The sequence below is a fragment of the Charadrius vociferus genome, unplaced genomic scaffold (assembly GCF_000708025.1).
Source record: "Charadrius vociferus isolate BGI_N301 unplaced genomic scaffold, ASM70802v2 scaffold467, whole genome shotgun sequence".
In the NCBI taxonomy this organism is placed as follows: domain Eukaryota; kingdom Metazoa; phylum Chordata; class Aves; order Charadriiformes; family Charadriidae; genus Charadrius; species Charadrius vociferus.
The window spans coordinates 1,840,823-1,858,372 of NW_009649309.1; the positions used below are offsets into that span (position 1 = coordinate 1,840,823).

The 17,550-nt window shown below is 38.4% G+C and overlaps 1 protein-coding gene across 6 annotated transcripts in view; it reads left to right on the forward strand.

The window, feature by feature from the left end:
• Positions 1-8,712, forward strand: part of PPP6R3 (protein phosphatase 6, regulatory subunit 3) — a 41,685-nt gene extending 32,973 nt beyond the window's left edge. For 5 of the 6 annotated variants that reach the window (XM_009889372.1, XM_009889374.1, XM_009889375.1 and 2 more), the window contains 2 exons: positions 3,373-3,495; positions 7,065-8,712. In XM_009889372.1, coding sequence (XP_009887674.1) covers positions 3,373-3,495; positions 7,065-7,116 — 175 coding nt within the window. In that variant the 3' untranslated portion in view covers positions 7,117-8,712. Of the gene's footprint in view, positions 1-3,034; positions 3,053-3,372; positions 3,496-7,064 lie in introns of all 6 variants that reach the window. The other variant, XM_009889373.1, reaches the window with a different exon arrangement.
• Positions 8,713-17,550: the final 8,838 nt, after the last annotated feature.

The following is a 17,550-nucleotide window of genomic DNA, read 5'->3' on the forward strand; positions in this document are numbered from 1 at the left end:
CAAATATGTATGTAGGAAAAAAGCCTTTTTTAATTGAAGTTCATGTGTTGCACCCCTGTCTGATCTTGACAAATCAGAACATACTATTAGTATTTTGGCATGCAACCGTCTTCAGAATAGCTTCCTAGTATCTGTCCCTATTCTAGCTTTAATATTGAAAAGACATTGTCCATGTGTCTTGAAAGTTGCTTAAAAAAATCCCAGTCCATTTCAGTAGGAGAAACTTCCCAGTGTTAGTCCTTACATTGCACTTTTCAAAAATTCTTCTTACTTTGTCCTTTTAGTGGTAGGAGATAAGTGCCTGAACCATGGAACCATTTTGGACAGTTCAGGAATTGAAATGCTTTCAGTTACTCTTGTTTCTATCCTTTAGATTATTGAAGCAATAAATAACTCTAATCTCTGTTAACAGCTTTAAGCTTCTGATTTTTTTTCAATATGGAGGAGAGAATGCTGTGCAGCCATAAATGCTTATAAATCAAACGGCATTGCTAGAGGAATTGAAGGAAGGCAGTTTAGAGGATTGTGACACCATGCAGACTGATGCAGCATAGAACCATAGTGCCTGGCTGACTTAAAAATGATGCATCTGCTCTCCAGTTTATTCTGTATTTTGGGGAATGCTTTTATATGGTTTGCATTCCTGTTGCGTTGGATTTAGTTATCCATGGTGTTTTTGTGCTTCTCCTTAAACCACTTTAGTTCACATGTGCTTTAAAGTTCTGTGACTTCTGTTACTGGTGCAAAAACTGATGTGTGGAGGCAGCATGTGGTGGTAGTTCCTGCCTGTCTTCATGGAATTGTGTGCTTTGAGCTGTGGAAGTAAGCCCTTCAATTCTTGTAGTTAAAAGGATGCAGAGGTGCGAAGGGAGGCAATAGCATAGAATCTCCCAGGTCAGAAGGGACCTCAAAAGATCTGGTCCAACCTTTTGTAAGGAAAGGGAGCCCAGATGAGATTATGTAGTAGTCTGTCCTGTCTTGAAAACTTCTAGCACTGGGACTGTGGGATCTTGATTTGGAAAGGGGAGATTAAGGAAATGTAAGAGGCTGAAAGGTTGGGTCTTAAATATGGAGACTGTTCTGCTCTGATACAGGTATGTGGCCTCATACTGAGTCGATGCTCATGTGTCTGTCTTTAAACTGACTTTTAAATATGCCAAAACAAAAATGGGAGAGAAAAGTAGTATTTCCTTTGGAATAATTATCTAAAACAGTGCTGTGGGGGGAAAAAAAAAAAGGTCTGATTAAGGGACAACTAGTGAGAGGAGGTCCTACTCTGGCTTGTGTGCCTGGCAAAGTGGATGCTTCCAGACGTAAGTTTTATATAGGATTTCAACCAATAGAAAATTGATGGTGTTTGAAGTCACTGTTGAGGGGAGGAGGATGATCATAGAATGGTTAGAGTTGGAAGGGACCTTAAAGATCATCCAGTTCCAACCCCTCCTGCTGTGGGCATGGACCCCTTCCACTAGATCCGGTTGCTCAAAGCCCCATCCAACCTGGCCTTGAATACTTCTAGGGATAGGGCATCCGCAAGTTCTCTGGGCAACCAGTTCCAGTGTCTCGCCACCCTCACAGTAAAGAAGTTCTTCCTAATGTCTAATCTAAAGCTACCCTCTTTCAGTTTAAAACTGTTACCCCTCGTGCTATTGCTACACTCCCTAATAGAGAGTGCCTCCCCATCTTTCCTGTAGGCCCTGGTACTGGAAGGCTGCTATAAGGTCTCCCCAGAGCCTTCTCTTCTCCAGGCTGAACAACCCCTACTCTCTCAGGCTGTCTTCATAGGAGAGGTGCTTCAGTCCTTTGTGGCCCTCCTCTGGACTCTCTTCAAGAGGTCCATGTCCTTCTTATGTTGGGAGCCCCAGAGCTGGATGCAGTATTCCAGGTGGGGTCTCATGAGAGTGGAGTAGAGGGGGAGAATCGCCTCCCTTGCTTGACCTGCTGGCTGCGCTCTTTTGATACAGCCCAGGATGCAGTTGGCATTCTGGGCTGCCAGCGTACATTGACTCATGTTGAGCTTCTCATCAACCAACACCCCCAAGTCCTTCTCTTCAGGGCTGCTCTCAATCCATTCTCTGCCCAGCCTGTATTTGTGCTTGGGATTGCCCTGAACCATGTGCAGGGACCTAGCACTTGGCACTCACAGTAGTTAGTTTGTGGAAAGCAACAAAGAACAAAAATGTGGTTTCTGAACTTAGTTCAAAATGGAGGATAAGAAGGGAAGAATGACAGCAGACACTACCCTTTTTTAAAAAAAAATAAATAGGAGACCAGTTCTGATGGTGATGTAACAATTTTTTTGTATTTTGAACAAATGAAAAGAGTATCAAGGCAAATGAGATGGTGAGATCATATGGGGAAAACTGGATCCTGAGAGACTACAATGCACAAGACGATTTTTTTACAGGCTCTGCAGGTATAAGAGGGCATGGGAGGAGAGAGAAGGATTCATTGAAATTTAAAGGGTCCATAGAAAGGAGAACTCTGGGAAGTAAAATCAGTGGAGGAGAGTGGCTTTAAAATGTTTTTGACTTCTTGCATAAATAGGTTTGTTGCCCCAGAGGTAAAAATTGATGTTTGTGTCTACTTCAGAGCTACCTTATATACCTTGCATGCGTATGCTCAAATTTTTGTTTTGGTGAACTCATGGTGTGACTGAGGTGTGAGAGGGTGGAATAGAGAGGCAGAAAAGCTTTCATTTAGAGGCAAAACAAGTATTTGATAGTTAATGACTTTTGAGGCTGCCTAGTTACATGGTAATGTCTTATAGTGTCAGCGTACTGCTTTTTCACTGAACTGTGTTTGGTTTTGTCTCTGAGAGGAAGTTCATTAAACAGATTGAGCTGCAGTCTTAGTAGTGTATAAGCCATATATTGTATTTCACTGGAGTTATTAGGGAGTTCAGTAAAGATGGTGATGAGGTAATGATTCTGCTGATATGTTTCATGGATAGGCTTTATTAATGCCAGTTTCTGAGGGAATCTTGAATTTGTTTTATACTTTTTCTTCCATTTTTGCATACCTCTGGCTTCAGAGTGTTGAAATCCTATCGGTATGTATAGTGAAGGATCACGACTGTGATTGTTACCACTTCAGGCATCACACACATTCTGTGTTTCCTTTCTGATCTTATTTGTAATCACTGTATTTCGTGCCCTTTTATCCAGCCAGTTTTTAATGGATGTGAACACTGGTGTATTATTAGGTGTTTGTAAAGCCTGGAGCCATGTGCTTGATCTTCATGTTGCAGTCATAACTTAAAATCCATTTGCATGTGAAATATGAAACCATTTCCCAGTTTTCTCCTGTTGCCTGAAATTTCCCTATAAGTAAACTTAAAAATTAAGTAACTTGTTACTTTTTTTTTTTAAGTGAGGAAGGAAAATTGTCTACCTCGCAGGATGCTTCTTGTAAATATGTAGTAGAAGAGAATGCAGAGGTTGCAGAAGAGGCTGCTTCAGCTATGCACCCTACTAACAGCAGTCCAGAACAGAGGTAACTGCAATCAAGGATGCTTTTAATTCTCTAAGTAGCAGTTTGCATGTTTTTCTAATAGGATTGACCTAAAGATATAAATGAATTCCTTATAGTTATCAGCTCTGAGTTTATCTTAATCTAAACATGTGCTTGCATCTATTTTATGAAATTCTATGCAGTTACATTTTCTCTTGATTCTAAGACTCTTAAGTTCTCAAAAATGTATTTGCCTTGTACTATTTGTCTTGTAGGGTGTTGTAAATATGCCCACTCTGTTTTATGATATTTTAGCAAGGTAGAATAATGAATTGATGTACTTATAAATAGTGATTTTTTTAAAAAAAAATTATTAGGGGAGTAAGTTTGCATTTGTCCTTAAAATGTTTGTAAGTTAGGTATGGGGTTTTTTATTCTATACTGGAGAACAGTTTGGGGGGAGTCCACTAGTGCAGCTATATGGAAAGGAAATGGTGCCTTAAGTCATGCTTGTTTGATTGTGAATCAGTTATTATTTGCACCCAGGTATTAATCTGAATACTTGCAGGTTTGGAGAAGATTTTTCAAAGTACATAAATAATTTGTTTCAAATAAAACTTGCCTGAGATATGGAGCAGCCTGGATTGCTCAGCATACTTAATGGAGGAAAGAAAAGAAGACATTTCTCTGCAGTCTTGGAGAATAGTAATTCAAGATACAATTCTGAGGGGACCACCACCAAACAGAGAAAGCTGCTCTTGCATAAATTTGTTTCTCTTAAATTGTCAGGTAGTACTGCTTTCTCAAAAAAAAAAAAGGCATTTGACAGTATTTTTTTCTGCTTCATTTCCTGTTGAAGTACTTGTTGGGGGGGTGCCCCCCAAGTTACAGGGGTATGGAAACATACATAATCAACTCTTAAGTCTAGTGTGGCTTCACCAAAATCAAATGCACATAGAGTGACATTAATCACCAAATGTTAGAAATGCTTAATGCAGATGTTTCATACCTGAGCTGGTTTCTAGACTTCAGTCAGAGTAGGATTCATCTTTAGCTTAAAAGCTTAAAACAATGAAGAGCTTAAAGTAGGTGAGAAGATTTCCATCCTTAAAAGGCAGTATCGGGAACTTAGGTATTCATAAGTAATTTAATATCTAGACAAGAGTTTACTGGTTTCCTGGCAGAACTAATGGCTTGTTGAACATCAGGTACAGTCCCACAGGCTTGTTTCTTGGTGTTAAGGCAAAGGGTGGTATGCTGCCATTTCTTGTTTTAGATGTAATTCAAGGATGCCCAGAGGAACTGTGCTGTCTCAAAGAAAACCGTTGTAACAGGAGAATCTCAATGTGTATTTACTAAACCCTGAGTAATCTGTAGGGTCTGCTCCTCTTCATGCAGGGCAGGGCTTGGGGGTGGGTGGGTCAGAGCTGTGCATGCTGCCTTCTTGCTGATGATATTCTGAATGGGAGCACATTCTGAAGATAGAGGATTTTACTTAAAAGCAATTCCAGGAGTTACTTGTGCCTTGTTGTATAAACAGAGGTATGATTCTGAAAATCAGAATTCAGAATATATATACACACATAGATATTTTCTGAATCTGTACTTAACTAGTTGCTTTAATAGTTTAAAAGCTGTTGTGTTTCTTGACTTTAATAGATTTAAACTATTATTAGAGAAATGTATTTCTCAGACAAATCCTGTGAAGGAGCTAATCACTTTAAGATGTGGACACTATATTATATATCTAGCTTTCCAGTGAAGAAAATCAAATGCTTTTGTAAGCAAAGATTTAGAGTATAGCTCTACATACAACACAGAACTCTACTGCATGTTCTGATTATACTGTATGCAAGCTAAGAAAGATGCAAGCATGTTTGACAAATTTAGATTCTGTTTTTTAGACTCATATATGAGGTATGAGTTAGTATGTCTTACCTACATGGTACTGAGTGTTACACTAAAACACTGCTGCCTTTCCTGTAAGCCAGAACTTTCTACTCTGCATAAATTCCATAAATTTAATCAAGAAGTGGATTCTAATCAGAAAAAAACAACCCTGTATACTAAGTTAAAGTGGGAAATGCAGAAACTGTCTTTCACAGCCTCTTCTTTATCTGGAGGTACTGTTTTTATCAAGACAACATTTTTAATGCTGGTAAGCATTACATTGTGGGGAAGAAGTCTTTGGATACTAGGCGATTGCCTTTTGAGTAAAGATGCTTGTCTAAACCAACAGAGGGCTCTCAGGGCTAGCAGTTCATCGGGTTGCTTTTGAATTGCAGGAAATCTTGAGGAACTCCTTTCATTGAATCCAGCTGGCTTCATCGAAGCTCAGTACTTTCTCTAAAGGTGGCTGTCACAGCAGATCCTCATAAGTGCAGTATAAATATCGAGATAAACATAATTGTGCTTTTGGGGCTCCATGCATGTATGACTAGTGGGAGGAGTCCCCTAGGTAGGTCTTTGGCTGGTGGCCAGCAGTAGTAGTCTCTGCTAGGAGCCCCGTTCTGTCATGGACTCTTTTTTCCAGATAATAAGTGACTTACTGCTGTGTGGACTGTCAGGCTTCCTGTCCATGCAGCACTTGTTTCTTACCTTCCAGGTTTCTCCAAAAAGTATTTACTTTTGTCTAGTGCTGTCTCTTTTGTCTAATGTGTACATATTTTTTTTAAAAAAGTGTTTTTATAGCTTAGCAGCCAAAGACTTAGCTAGGGGACTCCTGCTGGTCATGTGCATGTAGAGCACGGACCCAAGAGTGGCTTCTCTGTGATGTACACCATCAGAGAACAGGAGTTACAGGTAACTTTTCTCATGTGTAGTTCCAAATGGTATTTATATTCTTTAAGGGAAACTTCAAATGCATTCAGTAGATTTCTACTGAATGGAAGTTGAGATTTTTTTTTCCCCTTTTTGCTTGCAATTCTTAATGTTCTCATGCACTACTGATCTGATCTTTTTATTTGTGTTAGTCCAGAGCAATTGAGCCCACGTTTACACTAAACTTCTTAACCAGAAATGTATATACTGTCATTTTTTTCACTTTTGCAGGTTTGCTCCTTATTTTCTTCCATACTTCCTGAACTTTTCATGCTAACGGACTGACATTCAAAGTATTTGTGAAATGGCAGTTTGTAGATTAGATTAGTAACTAAAGCAGTTTTTTTTTTTTAAGACACTGTTTTCCCTGTTGTGTCTTAGCTGCTTAATTTCAAATGCAACCTTAAATACTCCTGGTATCACACTTTGCCTCACAGTAAGATTTGGACAAGTATCAGAAATGTGCTTTTGATTAGTGATTCTCTTAGGGAGATACTGCATCTCTAGGGATCAATTAGTAGCTCGGTTAATAAAGATCACTCTTCAATGGTGTGCTCAGTTAGAGTGGTATGCTTAGTTAGGCAATAAGAACTCCAGAAATGCTGGACTCCAGAAAATAAATGGGATGAGCATGTTATTAGCTTGTGTTTCTTCTCTTCAACTTGGGGTCATGTGACACATGATCTGGGGTTGTTGGTTTTGGGGTTGGTTTCTTTTTGGCACCTACATAAATTTCTTTTGGACCCTTCTTGTTTCTTGTATACTTATATCTTTTTTCTTTGGCCTCTTAGGACTGATCAACACACCCATTTAGGAGAGCCGTCTGTTAATGGCCCTGTATGATGTGTGATGTCTACTACCTTGGCTGAAGAAAATGAACTGATATATCCAGGTGTTTGAGTGTTTCTTGAGGATTTCATCTAGACCCTGTTGAAGCCAGTCACTGCTGCACTAATTTCACAAGGGATCAGGACCAGCAACATTTATATTCTAGATTTTAAGACGTTGTACAGAAATTCATAAGTGTAAAAATATTGCACATTGAGAAATACCAATAATTTTTGCGTATGTTTATATTGTATTGTTCTAAATAATGGGTGGCCTGTGAAATAAGATCCTGCTACCTATATAATGATGACAGTAGTGTTACTATAGTTAAAATGGCTGTAAGAATAGTTTTATAAAAAAGTGAATACACAAATCTAATGTATTTGAGACATAACTATTTGACTATTAGTGTGACCAAAGTATTTAGCAGTTTTCATACATTTTTTCACCTTGTAAAAAGAAAAGAAAAAAACGAATTCATGTTTCTTCTGAAACTGAAATGCCCTATAAATGTTATTTTGGTTGTTTTAGCTTACAAAAGTGATTTAAATAAGAATTTTTTGGTGTTCAACATTTTACAAGTTTTTTAATTGGTAATTGTTTTCTGTATTGTTTAAAACAGATCAAAAATGTAAGTCTATTGGTAGAGATTTTAAGTATTTATTGCTACAGCTTAGTTGACAAATTGATGTTACTGTAAAGCCATATGTTCTGTTAAGTCTTGTTTGCTTGAAACAATACCTTACAGGTGAAACACTAGAATATTTGAAGTGCACATGGCTTGTTGTGTTTAAGTGATTCACCTGCCTTTTAACCCATTCACCAAGATTTAGTTTAATACCAAGCATTATACAATGAAATATTTCAGAACAATCTGCGTATTTAAGACGCTATAATCCTTTTAGACAAGTCAAGTAAATGAAATGCCCGTGCTGCTAATGCAATTACAGTCCATGCATTTTAAAAGTATATAGTGTTTTTAATACAAATTTTGGCAGCAGAGCATGTTGATTGTTACTTTCACCGTACCGATCTGTGTGAGGCTTTCATTTGTATGTTCTAAACCAGTTTTTTCCACAACTGGTTTGTGTATATATATAGTGATTATGGAAACTAATTCTGTGTAATTTATAATTTTCTATGTCAGTGTAAAAATCCAACAGCCTTCTCAAACAGAAGCAATATACTGTATATTGCCACATTGTCTGGTGAAAGGGTTAAAGTACTTCACCTCCTGCACTTTTTGCAAGTCCATTTTTGTTTCTGTAATAGTTATATTCATTTATTTTTTTGTCATTTGTTTTCCTGACCAGTATTTAAAGCCAAAAGGATACTCTAAACATGGCCAATGTTTTATTTTAGAAGGCATCCCAAGCAATGTGCCTAAACATTACATTGCATACAGAAATAAAAAACCGAACACATATGTATAATGGCATTGCCCTTACTGCTTCCTCTCTTGCATTTCTGCAGCAAATTTCAGTGACACTCATAATTTCAAATTGTTACAAAATAATCAGTTGTGTGAAAATGGTAGGAAAAAACAAAGTGCCATAGGTGGGATTGGTAACTATGGTTGCCGTTTTATTTGTACTTTATAAATGGTGAAATCCAGTCAGTTTCTGAGTTGTTTCTTCTTCAGTTCAGAATTACGTCCAGATCAGCTTGACCAAAAATGTTTTGTGTATTAGCTTTAAGGTTGGCAGTTGTCCTTCTGTGACTTCCTGATCTGTTGTTGAACAAGCAATTTTGGAAACAGAACCACATATTTCAACAGATGAATTGCAATCCAAGTAGAAAATCCAAATACAGGAGAGCAGTGTGTTGGCTTTCATAAGTTTGACACTTACAAGGAATAAGACCTTTGTCCTTTCCAGTGGAGCTATTTGTCACTTGCTAATAAGTTGAAATAACTAGCTACATAGCCATGAAAAGTGAAGGTGATACTGGTAGCAAATTAGTTGAAACTGTATTTCAGCCCTGTTGCCTGCAGTTCAGCAAAGTCTTTCTAGTATGTTGTTCTATTTTCTGTTAATGAACTGTCTATATTCATCTGCCATCCAGTTAATACAGAACTCAAAATTGAAAAGGGGGACTGTTTTGTCCCCCTTCTCTCCATTCCAGATAGGTATTATCAGTTGAGTGGAGGTGTGAGAAGTGGTGAGTGGAATTCGCCTTTCAGTGTAGTTTGCCTTCTAATTTAAAGGGTGCAATAGAGGTGAACTAGGTTGGCTTACCTAATGCTGATTCCAGTCGTCTTGCCGGTTCTTCCTTATTATTGCATTTATTGTTAGTTTCAACAGCTTGTGTGGGAGATGTGTTAAGCCTGGGATTTAACCTAGATTTGAGCTAGTGTGAGCTTGTTCTGAGGTGTAGGGTGTATTTTACTCACTAACTGTATTACCTGTACAAGGAATCCTGCACTTGAAGGGAAAGCTTTGGAGGTGTGTTTTGAGGGGGGTGTATGGATGTGTTTACACACACACACCCCTTTTGCCATCTTTTAATAATGCTTTATGCTGCTTACGTAGACTTATGAAGGTCTGAACATACTTGAGTTCTTCTGAATGGCTGTGTTACCCAACCTGTTTAAACGAATTTGACTTGCATGCAATGAAATTTGAGTTTTCTTTATTAAAAGATACTTTAACACATTTGTGAGATGGATTAAAGTCTAATAGCTTTGTCCAGGTTTGAGTTCCAACAGCGTATTAAGCAGCAGTTAGTATGAAATAAGCTTGCTTTGAATGGCTTGTACACATTGCCACATTTCACAGTGCTCTTTGAAATGGCTAGAGGCTTAGACACTTGAAATTGAGGAATATCAGTTGATATGAAAGGGCAATGGTTTTAACCTTCAGGACTTCTCTGGTGAGGGATTTTTACTCAAGCAAGAGCATGTTGCAGAAGTGGCTAGACTGCCGATGTATGCAATAACTCAATGCCTCTTTAAACTTTTGGCTGTTATCTGGCAGAGTGGATGAATGATGCCACTTTGATCAATTAAACCATTACTTTTAAGTGTAAGCCTTGTACTAGATTTTATAGCAATATTATTCCATTTAAGTAAAAGTGTAAGTTGTCATCTTAACTAACATATTAATTAAGCAAGCATTCCCCCTGTTCAGTGAGTTGATATGTTGTCACTGAGAAGACAAGAAGATGGTTGAAACAATCTCATGGTGGTGTAAGAGCAACCCCGTCTGACCATGCTCTTGGGTGAAACCTACTTGCTCCCGTTAAGTCTTGCATCTACCTCTTGAAAACAGCGAGTTCTGTATTGTCATCTGCATATACTATGACATTCATTCTTTGTGTGAAATCCACTGAGGAGTTACGAAAAACTTACGAGGAAGATGAATCAGGTTGTTACTATCATTCATTATAAACTTATCTTCCTTTTTAAATTAGCTTTAATTTCCTTGGAGATTGTTTTGTTTTCTGACATGGTGTCTTATACAGTATGTAACTGATGGCTCTATTAATATACTTAAACAATCACTTTTGACTGTCTCAGAATAAATAGTGCTTTCTTCAGTGTAGTATAAGTGCTTCAGGTTTCATTACAAAAGTCTGTAATTGTTTCCCAAACCAGAATGGAAAATGGAAGTCAATGTAGCAGCAAGAAGCCTTTTTTTAAGTTTTTAACTTCTGTCATTTAGTTTCTGCATCTTACTTCCTTAACAGGTCAGGATTCAGCATCCTTCTGTTCCATTATTGTTTGAATATGTGAGGTTACAGCATGGAGAGGAAGACTAAGGCAATAAAGTAAAAAATACTCTTAGGAAAAAAGTAGTCATCTTCCTGCCTGCTTTAGCCAGGACAGTTCATGAAATCTCTTGGAATTCCCCACCCAGACCTGGCTTGGCTTTCTGGTTCAAATTGTGATTCAAAGCCTGTGATTTGTCCTGTGCTTAGTCTTGGCTAATGTCTTGTGTGTAATTACACTTCACTTAATGACATCACAGGGAAGTCAGTGTATGCTTCCTGCTCTTCTACCACAAGCTGAATTAGTAATGAGAACTGAACTTTACATTGTGTTTTGCTAGTAGTATCTTCCAGTGTTTCTCTCTCTCAGATGAGTCCAGGCTTAGTGTTTGATGCATCTTTTTCCGTTGGGGAGGGGAGCTTCATCTGCATTTCCATCTTCTCTAAATCAGTAAGTACCTTGCAAAATGAGGTAGAATTCCCTTTAGTTCATCTTTCTGGCCGTAGCTTAAGTACTGTAAGTCTGATTCTAGGACCTTCTTCAGAAGGAGTGTTCTCCCTTCTCATTCTGGATCTTTTCTGAGTGGTGTGGATGCTTTCCTGTGATCTGTGTTATCTGCATCTCAAAACATAGATTCTGAAGACTGTAATTTAGATCATGATTGTTAGCATACAGTCATCCAGAGTAAGAACTAAACCTTTTCTAGCTGTGGTTGAGTAGATTTGTCACTCATGTCTCATGAGATTCAGCTTTCCCATTTGCTCGGGTGGAATTTATCTGGTTGCCTCATATAAAGTCTGTGGATGATAATTGGATAGATTGGTGGTTGGTTCTCAAGGGCAAAATAGAGATACTTCACTTCTTCAGATGGAACCTCAGCCTGTTAATTACAGATCTGTTGGGACTGCTTTTGAACTCCACTGTGTGCTACTCTTTCTGTGTTTCTTAGCTGGGAGGGGTTCTTCCCTTCCCCTCTTAGTCTACAATTATCTGTCAAAGGCTGTTACAATTTTATCTTGGGTAATAGATTAACCTGGTTCTCTTGCCTGACTGCATACATTGCAAATAAAACCTGCTTTTCCTTACACCAAACAGGATTAAGTGTTTGGAAAATCCCTCTGCTATTTTTTCTAATGAAAGATTCAAAGTGTTGATTATTTTCTACTGGTTCTTATATCGGACAATGGCACAAGATTGCTGAGAAGTGACCTTGTTTCTGTTGCTCTTGAAGTTCTCGAGAGCACCTTTCCTGCTGTATCCTTATAGAAACGTGATGTTAATGCTGTATTTGTTAAAAAGGGTGGTTCTTCTATAGTAACCACTACACCATCATTCTGAAGTGTGATTTCAAACGAGAAGCGTTCTGCTTTGGAGTGAGCCATAATGGACTATGCATATTGGTCATCCAGCATTCAAATGAGAAAAGGTGGTAACTAGGAATGCAAGATGTTCGGGGGCTGTGGGGTCCTATTCTTTCTCTCTAGTCCCTTCAGAATTAAGTCACTTGAAAAGATAAAAGGACTGAGGAAGTGTGCAGCGCTTTTTTTTTCTTTTTTTTTCAGTGCCGGTACTGTACATGTCTAGTTTGAAGTACTTTAAAGACAAGTCTCTGAACTCAGGAAGTGACCCCCCCACACTTCCTGATAACTAAATTGTTTCAAGTGTGTTACTTGAATATAATTCATATTGATTGCTGTGTCCATGCACTTAAGACAATTTTTAACTAAGCTGTATAAATAAATATACATATAGACACTTGTGTGCACACCTATCAATGGGTAGGATATATTCTCTTCTTAATATGGCCAGCTGCATTGTGTATGGTACACTTCCTAAATGCACTGAGCTATAGAATACTAGGAAGAAGAAAGAGATAACTTGCGTATATAGTACAGCCCATTCTGAAGCACTTAAGTAAATGGAAAATGTTTTTAAGCTTCTGTCTGTGCATGTGTAGACACTATCAGCCAGCCTGACTGTAATTTGATGGAGGAGGATCTGGTGCCTCTGGCTTCTGAGGCCAACATCAACTTTTGACAAAGAAGAATTCTTTGCTTCTCTCATAGTCCAACTAGTTGATATGTTTGAGCCTTTTTGCTGACATGTGTTTAGCTTCCCAGAAACTGAGGCAAGAACTTGTATTTGTGATTGTTGAATCAACAGTCAGCTTCAGCCAAAAGTAGTTCAGCTGTAAGCTTGTATTGATGCTGTTAATCTATTAACTGCTATGCTTCTGCGTGCTGCATTAAATTCTTCTCGATACAATGGTGAGATCTAGCTGCTTTAGCAACTGTCACCAGCACAGTCCTCAAGAACACACTCACAGGTTGACTGTAGCATTGAATTTGGTGTTGCACAGATGTAAACCATTGTAACAACCTCTGTGAAAAAGGTAGGATCTCTAATGTGGTGGAACAAGCCTCCAGCTGCTCTAAAGATTGGTCTAATGCATCCTGAAAACAGTTGAAAGGAAGTAAACTCACCTGGGTGGTTAAGTGCTCTTCATTAGGAGCTCCCTGGTCTCTGCTGGTGGAACAAATTGCCTTTGACTTCACATTAAGTCCAGAGAATGGTGGCTACAGATGGTGCATGCAGGACCTCCTGCCCCCAGCCATCCCACTGTCTGAACTGAGCAGGCTGCACAGAAAGGTCTTTGCAGATGACTCGGCTCTGAAGGAAGCTTTCTTCATATGGTAAGGCATACCTAGTAGGAGTCTCCAATTACGGTGTAGAACTGAGCATCTTAAAAACAGGCTTTCAATGTAAAACTAGGTGCAGGTTTATGGTTATGTCAAGCTTGAATTTGCATGTGAGGGTACTTGGTGATCTTTCATTTGAGCTATTGTCAATATCCTTTTCTGTCATATGAGAAAGTATGGACTATTGTTATAGCCAGTTCCTTCAATGAGAGGGGCAGCTGCTACTTCCAGATGCATTCTTGTGCCAAGTGTCTGGAGAGGAATAAGGGTAAGTGGTGGTGTGACAGATTCATACAGAAACTAGATCATCCAGTTACACTGAAACTTATTTAATTAGGAGGAAGAAATTCTTCATGGTCATAAATGTGCAAATTTTGTCACCAAAAAGTTACAGGTAGGTAACAGTCAAATGGGAAGATTATCTCTATTGCACATGTGAAGATACTAGATTTAAACAAATAAAGCAGATAAATGATCAAGTTAAGCTAAGGGCAGTGGAAGGAGGCTTGGAGGTCTTAATCTCAAGCAAGCTCTTGTTTGTCTTTTTGGTCATTGCAACACTTAAGTGAGCTAGAAAAAGGTTAAATTCTTCTGCCAGCAAAATAATGGACTGCTGTAAACGAAAAGTCTGAATGGCCTTGTGCTCCTCGTAGAAATTTTTTTTTCAAATAGCTCATGGCCATGATGCCTGTGTCAAGTTAATCATGAGAGAAGATGAAATTGTGAGTTGCACTACAAGAAAGAAGCAGGATGCACAGTAACTGAATCTTCTAAGTTGTTAATATGAACTCGGAATTTATACTGATGGTGTGGGCTGTTATGTACTCATATTTGACCCTTTGGAATGTGAAGATTCAGAAACTCAAATGACTGCTGCTGCTAGACAAAAATTACAAGGTTATTAGTTTTCTCTATTGATATCATTGTTTTAAGAGACATTTTTCTGTCTGGATTTGCTATGAGGACTGCAGATTTAGTCTTCACTTGCATGTAACAAAAGATATTGATAATATGGCATGTTTGAAAGGGTAATTAGTTAATTTTTAAGATTATTTTTGAGACTCTGGTAACACTCAATCCTGTATGTCGTCAAGGTATTCCACAGGCCCTTATTTGATTGTAGAACTTAATATAGCCTCTGGACTTTTGATTTGCTCCAGCTTTGATCCAAACTAGTATGTCTCTACTTGAATACTGCTGCATTTGACAGTCTTCACTGAATGTTCTCAAACAAAAAAAGTTGTTTTTTTTTACCTCAGAGCGGAAAGGGTAATGGGGCAAGAATGATTTTCTTATAAACAATGCATGGCCTTGATGTGCACTACAAACCTCTAAGAATGTTTTAGAACCTCAAAAATAAGCATAAGCTTTGCTAATAGCTATATAGCTTTTCTGTTGAGAATTGTGTTTACTACTAATCTGACATGCGTTTATTGAGTCTTCAGCTTACTGAATATATGTGTAAGGATTGCTCCCTGCTTTTCTGCTTCTATAGTAGCTTCTACAGCAGTTGTGGATGGAGTTGATGAAACACTGCAATAACTGTACTGCGTGTATAGTACTTGAACTTTGAAACAAACTGCTCTTACTCTGAGAAGTGAAGGAGAGAGCAGAATTTATGTCAATATTGCCTAATATCCAATACTCTTCATTGTAAAAGATGTGTCCCTTCTATGTAAAAACTTTATCAGGATAATTTCTTGCAGAACTTAAGGAAAAAGAACAGTGCTAGAGATGTGGTTTTTACAAATAGGGTGACAGATGCAGGATTCCAGCTTTGAATTATTTTTACAGTACAAGTAGGTCTTGCTTTCTATGCATTCAGAATCCTGGCAGTGGTGTATTCGGTGTTCTCTTTTACCTGATGTCTTACGGAAGACTTCACAGAACTAAGATTTGGGACTGTGCAAAGATAGAATGAACTGTTACTAGAACTGCAAAAATCACATACTCAAAAAATAGGTATGTAAGAAGTAAATGTTCCCTTTTTCATAGATGTTAGAAGCTAGAGACGAAGGCTGATAGGTAAAAGCATGTATGTGTAAAGCTGAAAGAGGTGTAACGAAGAGTGGAATTTCACTTCATTGCTATTGCTTTGAGTCCAGTAATCCAGTTTAACTTAGTTATTGTCCTGGTTCCGGCAGGGATGGGGTTAATCTCCCCAGGAGCCGGCAGGGGGCAGGTATTCCATACCACGTGACCCATGCCCGGGCTATAAGAGGAGCTAGTCTGGGCGAGGAGAGCAGTCGCCACTTGGGGGTGGGCTGCGGCGGCGCGGGTCTGGTCGGTGCGCTTCGCGGTGGTACTGTAATCGCGTTTTCATCTTTCCTTTCGCTGTTCTGTTAAATTGCATTATTCTAACCCACGAGTTTTGCCCTGACGATTTCTTTTTCCATGACTGGGAGTTGTGCGAGCGGCTGCGTGGTTCTTTGTTGCTGGCTGAGGCTAAACCACGACAGTGATACACAGCATAATTCCAAATCATCTATGCTTAAGTTCTTGTTCTATTTCTCCCTCCTCCCCTTGCCCATTTCTTGAGAACTGGCAGAATGGTAGAAGTCCAAACTGGATGTATTTTTCCTCTGGGACACTGAAGCCTTCCTGCTTAAGGAGAAGAAAGGAGCCTGTTCTGCTGCAAGAGGAATAAGAACTGACACCTGGGCAGTGAGAAAAGGCTTGCTTGAGATCTGATGCCCAAGACGTTGCAGAACACTTAAAGGTGTGGCAAAGTCTCCAGATTTCTAGCCCTTATGGCTGTCAATGCTCAGCATGAGTCTTAGTTTGCAGTGTTCTCACACCCTGCAGAAGTTGAGGATAGGTGAACTTCAATATCTCCGTTTGGTAGTGGCCAACGCTTCAAAACCTTCTGACCTGCACAGCCAACTTGCATTGTAACCAGAAGGGAAAACATGACCACTCATCCCATGTTGTTTTTTTCCACTATGCATGTCTATCCTCTTTCTAAAGATTTAAAGGGTTCTAAAGCATTTCTTATAAAACACTTTACTACTGTCACTATGTTTAAAGGAAGACTTTTGTTCAGTTTAAAGATACAAACTTGTTTGTAATAGGTTACAGGTGTTAAAAAGGAAACTTCAGTGGGTTTGAGATTACAGCTTTTATTTTTGTCAAGTTTTACAACTGTTTACAACTTCAGAGAATCGGTAGTGGTGACATGTTCTCAAACAGCCGTTAATGTGATTTTAAAAGACATAGCTGCCTTTTCAAAAGCAGTACAGGGTAAAAATGCTCCTTTTTCCTAGATTTCAGCACAGCTAATAAATAGTATAGTAAAACTCTTCAATTACATGTGTCATCCATTACACTGTAAGCACGAATATAAATCTGACTGTTGTGGTCATGAAAGGATAAGGATGAAAAAGCTGGACAGTTTTATCCTACAAGAAAAGTTATTAAATTCTTAATGATTAAGTATACTGAATCATCTTACTAGTGTGGACTAACTCTGTATTAAAAAAAAAACATAGAAAAAAAACTAATAAAAACAAAAAATCAGCAGTCTTGAATGTAATACTGGAATTCTGTCAGGGAATTTTTAATACACCCTGTGCACTTAAAATAAAAACTCTTAAGTTATTAAACTGAGATTTAGTTAGAATTGGGCACCTTTGTGTTGACGAAACATTTGTTGTAGAAAATGCATTTGAATGATGACCAGGATAACAGACTTTTTTGTAAATTACTGGTATTGTGTTGTTGACATAAGATTAGCATTATCAGTTGATGTAAGACTAGCTTGCATTTTTCATGTCTAAAACTTATATTGGCTGTATCCATCTATTAATAGCTTCTCATTTATTTAGTCTGAAAGAAGTGACTTAATTGTTTGGGTTTGGTTTTTTCTATATTTGAGAAGGTGGTATTCCTGAGCTGCAATAGGTAGATCCAGAGTGTTCCTCTAGAGGAACCTGCCTCTCCAATGATTATCAGTAAAGCCTATGGAAATAGCTGGCTCGTGTTGCCCTATAGTTATGTTAACTAAAATTGAAGGATACAGGTAGTCCTCTATCAAAAATTATT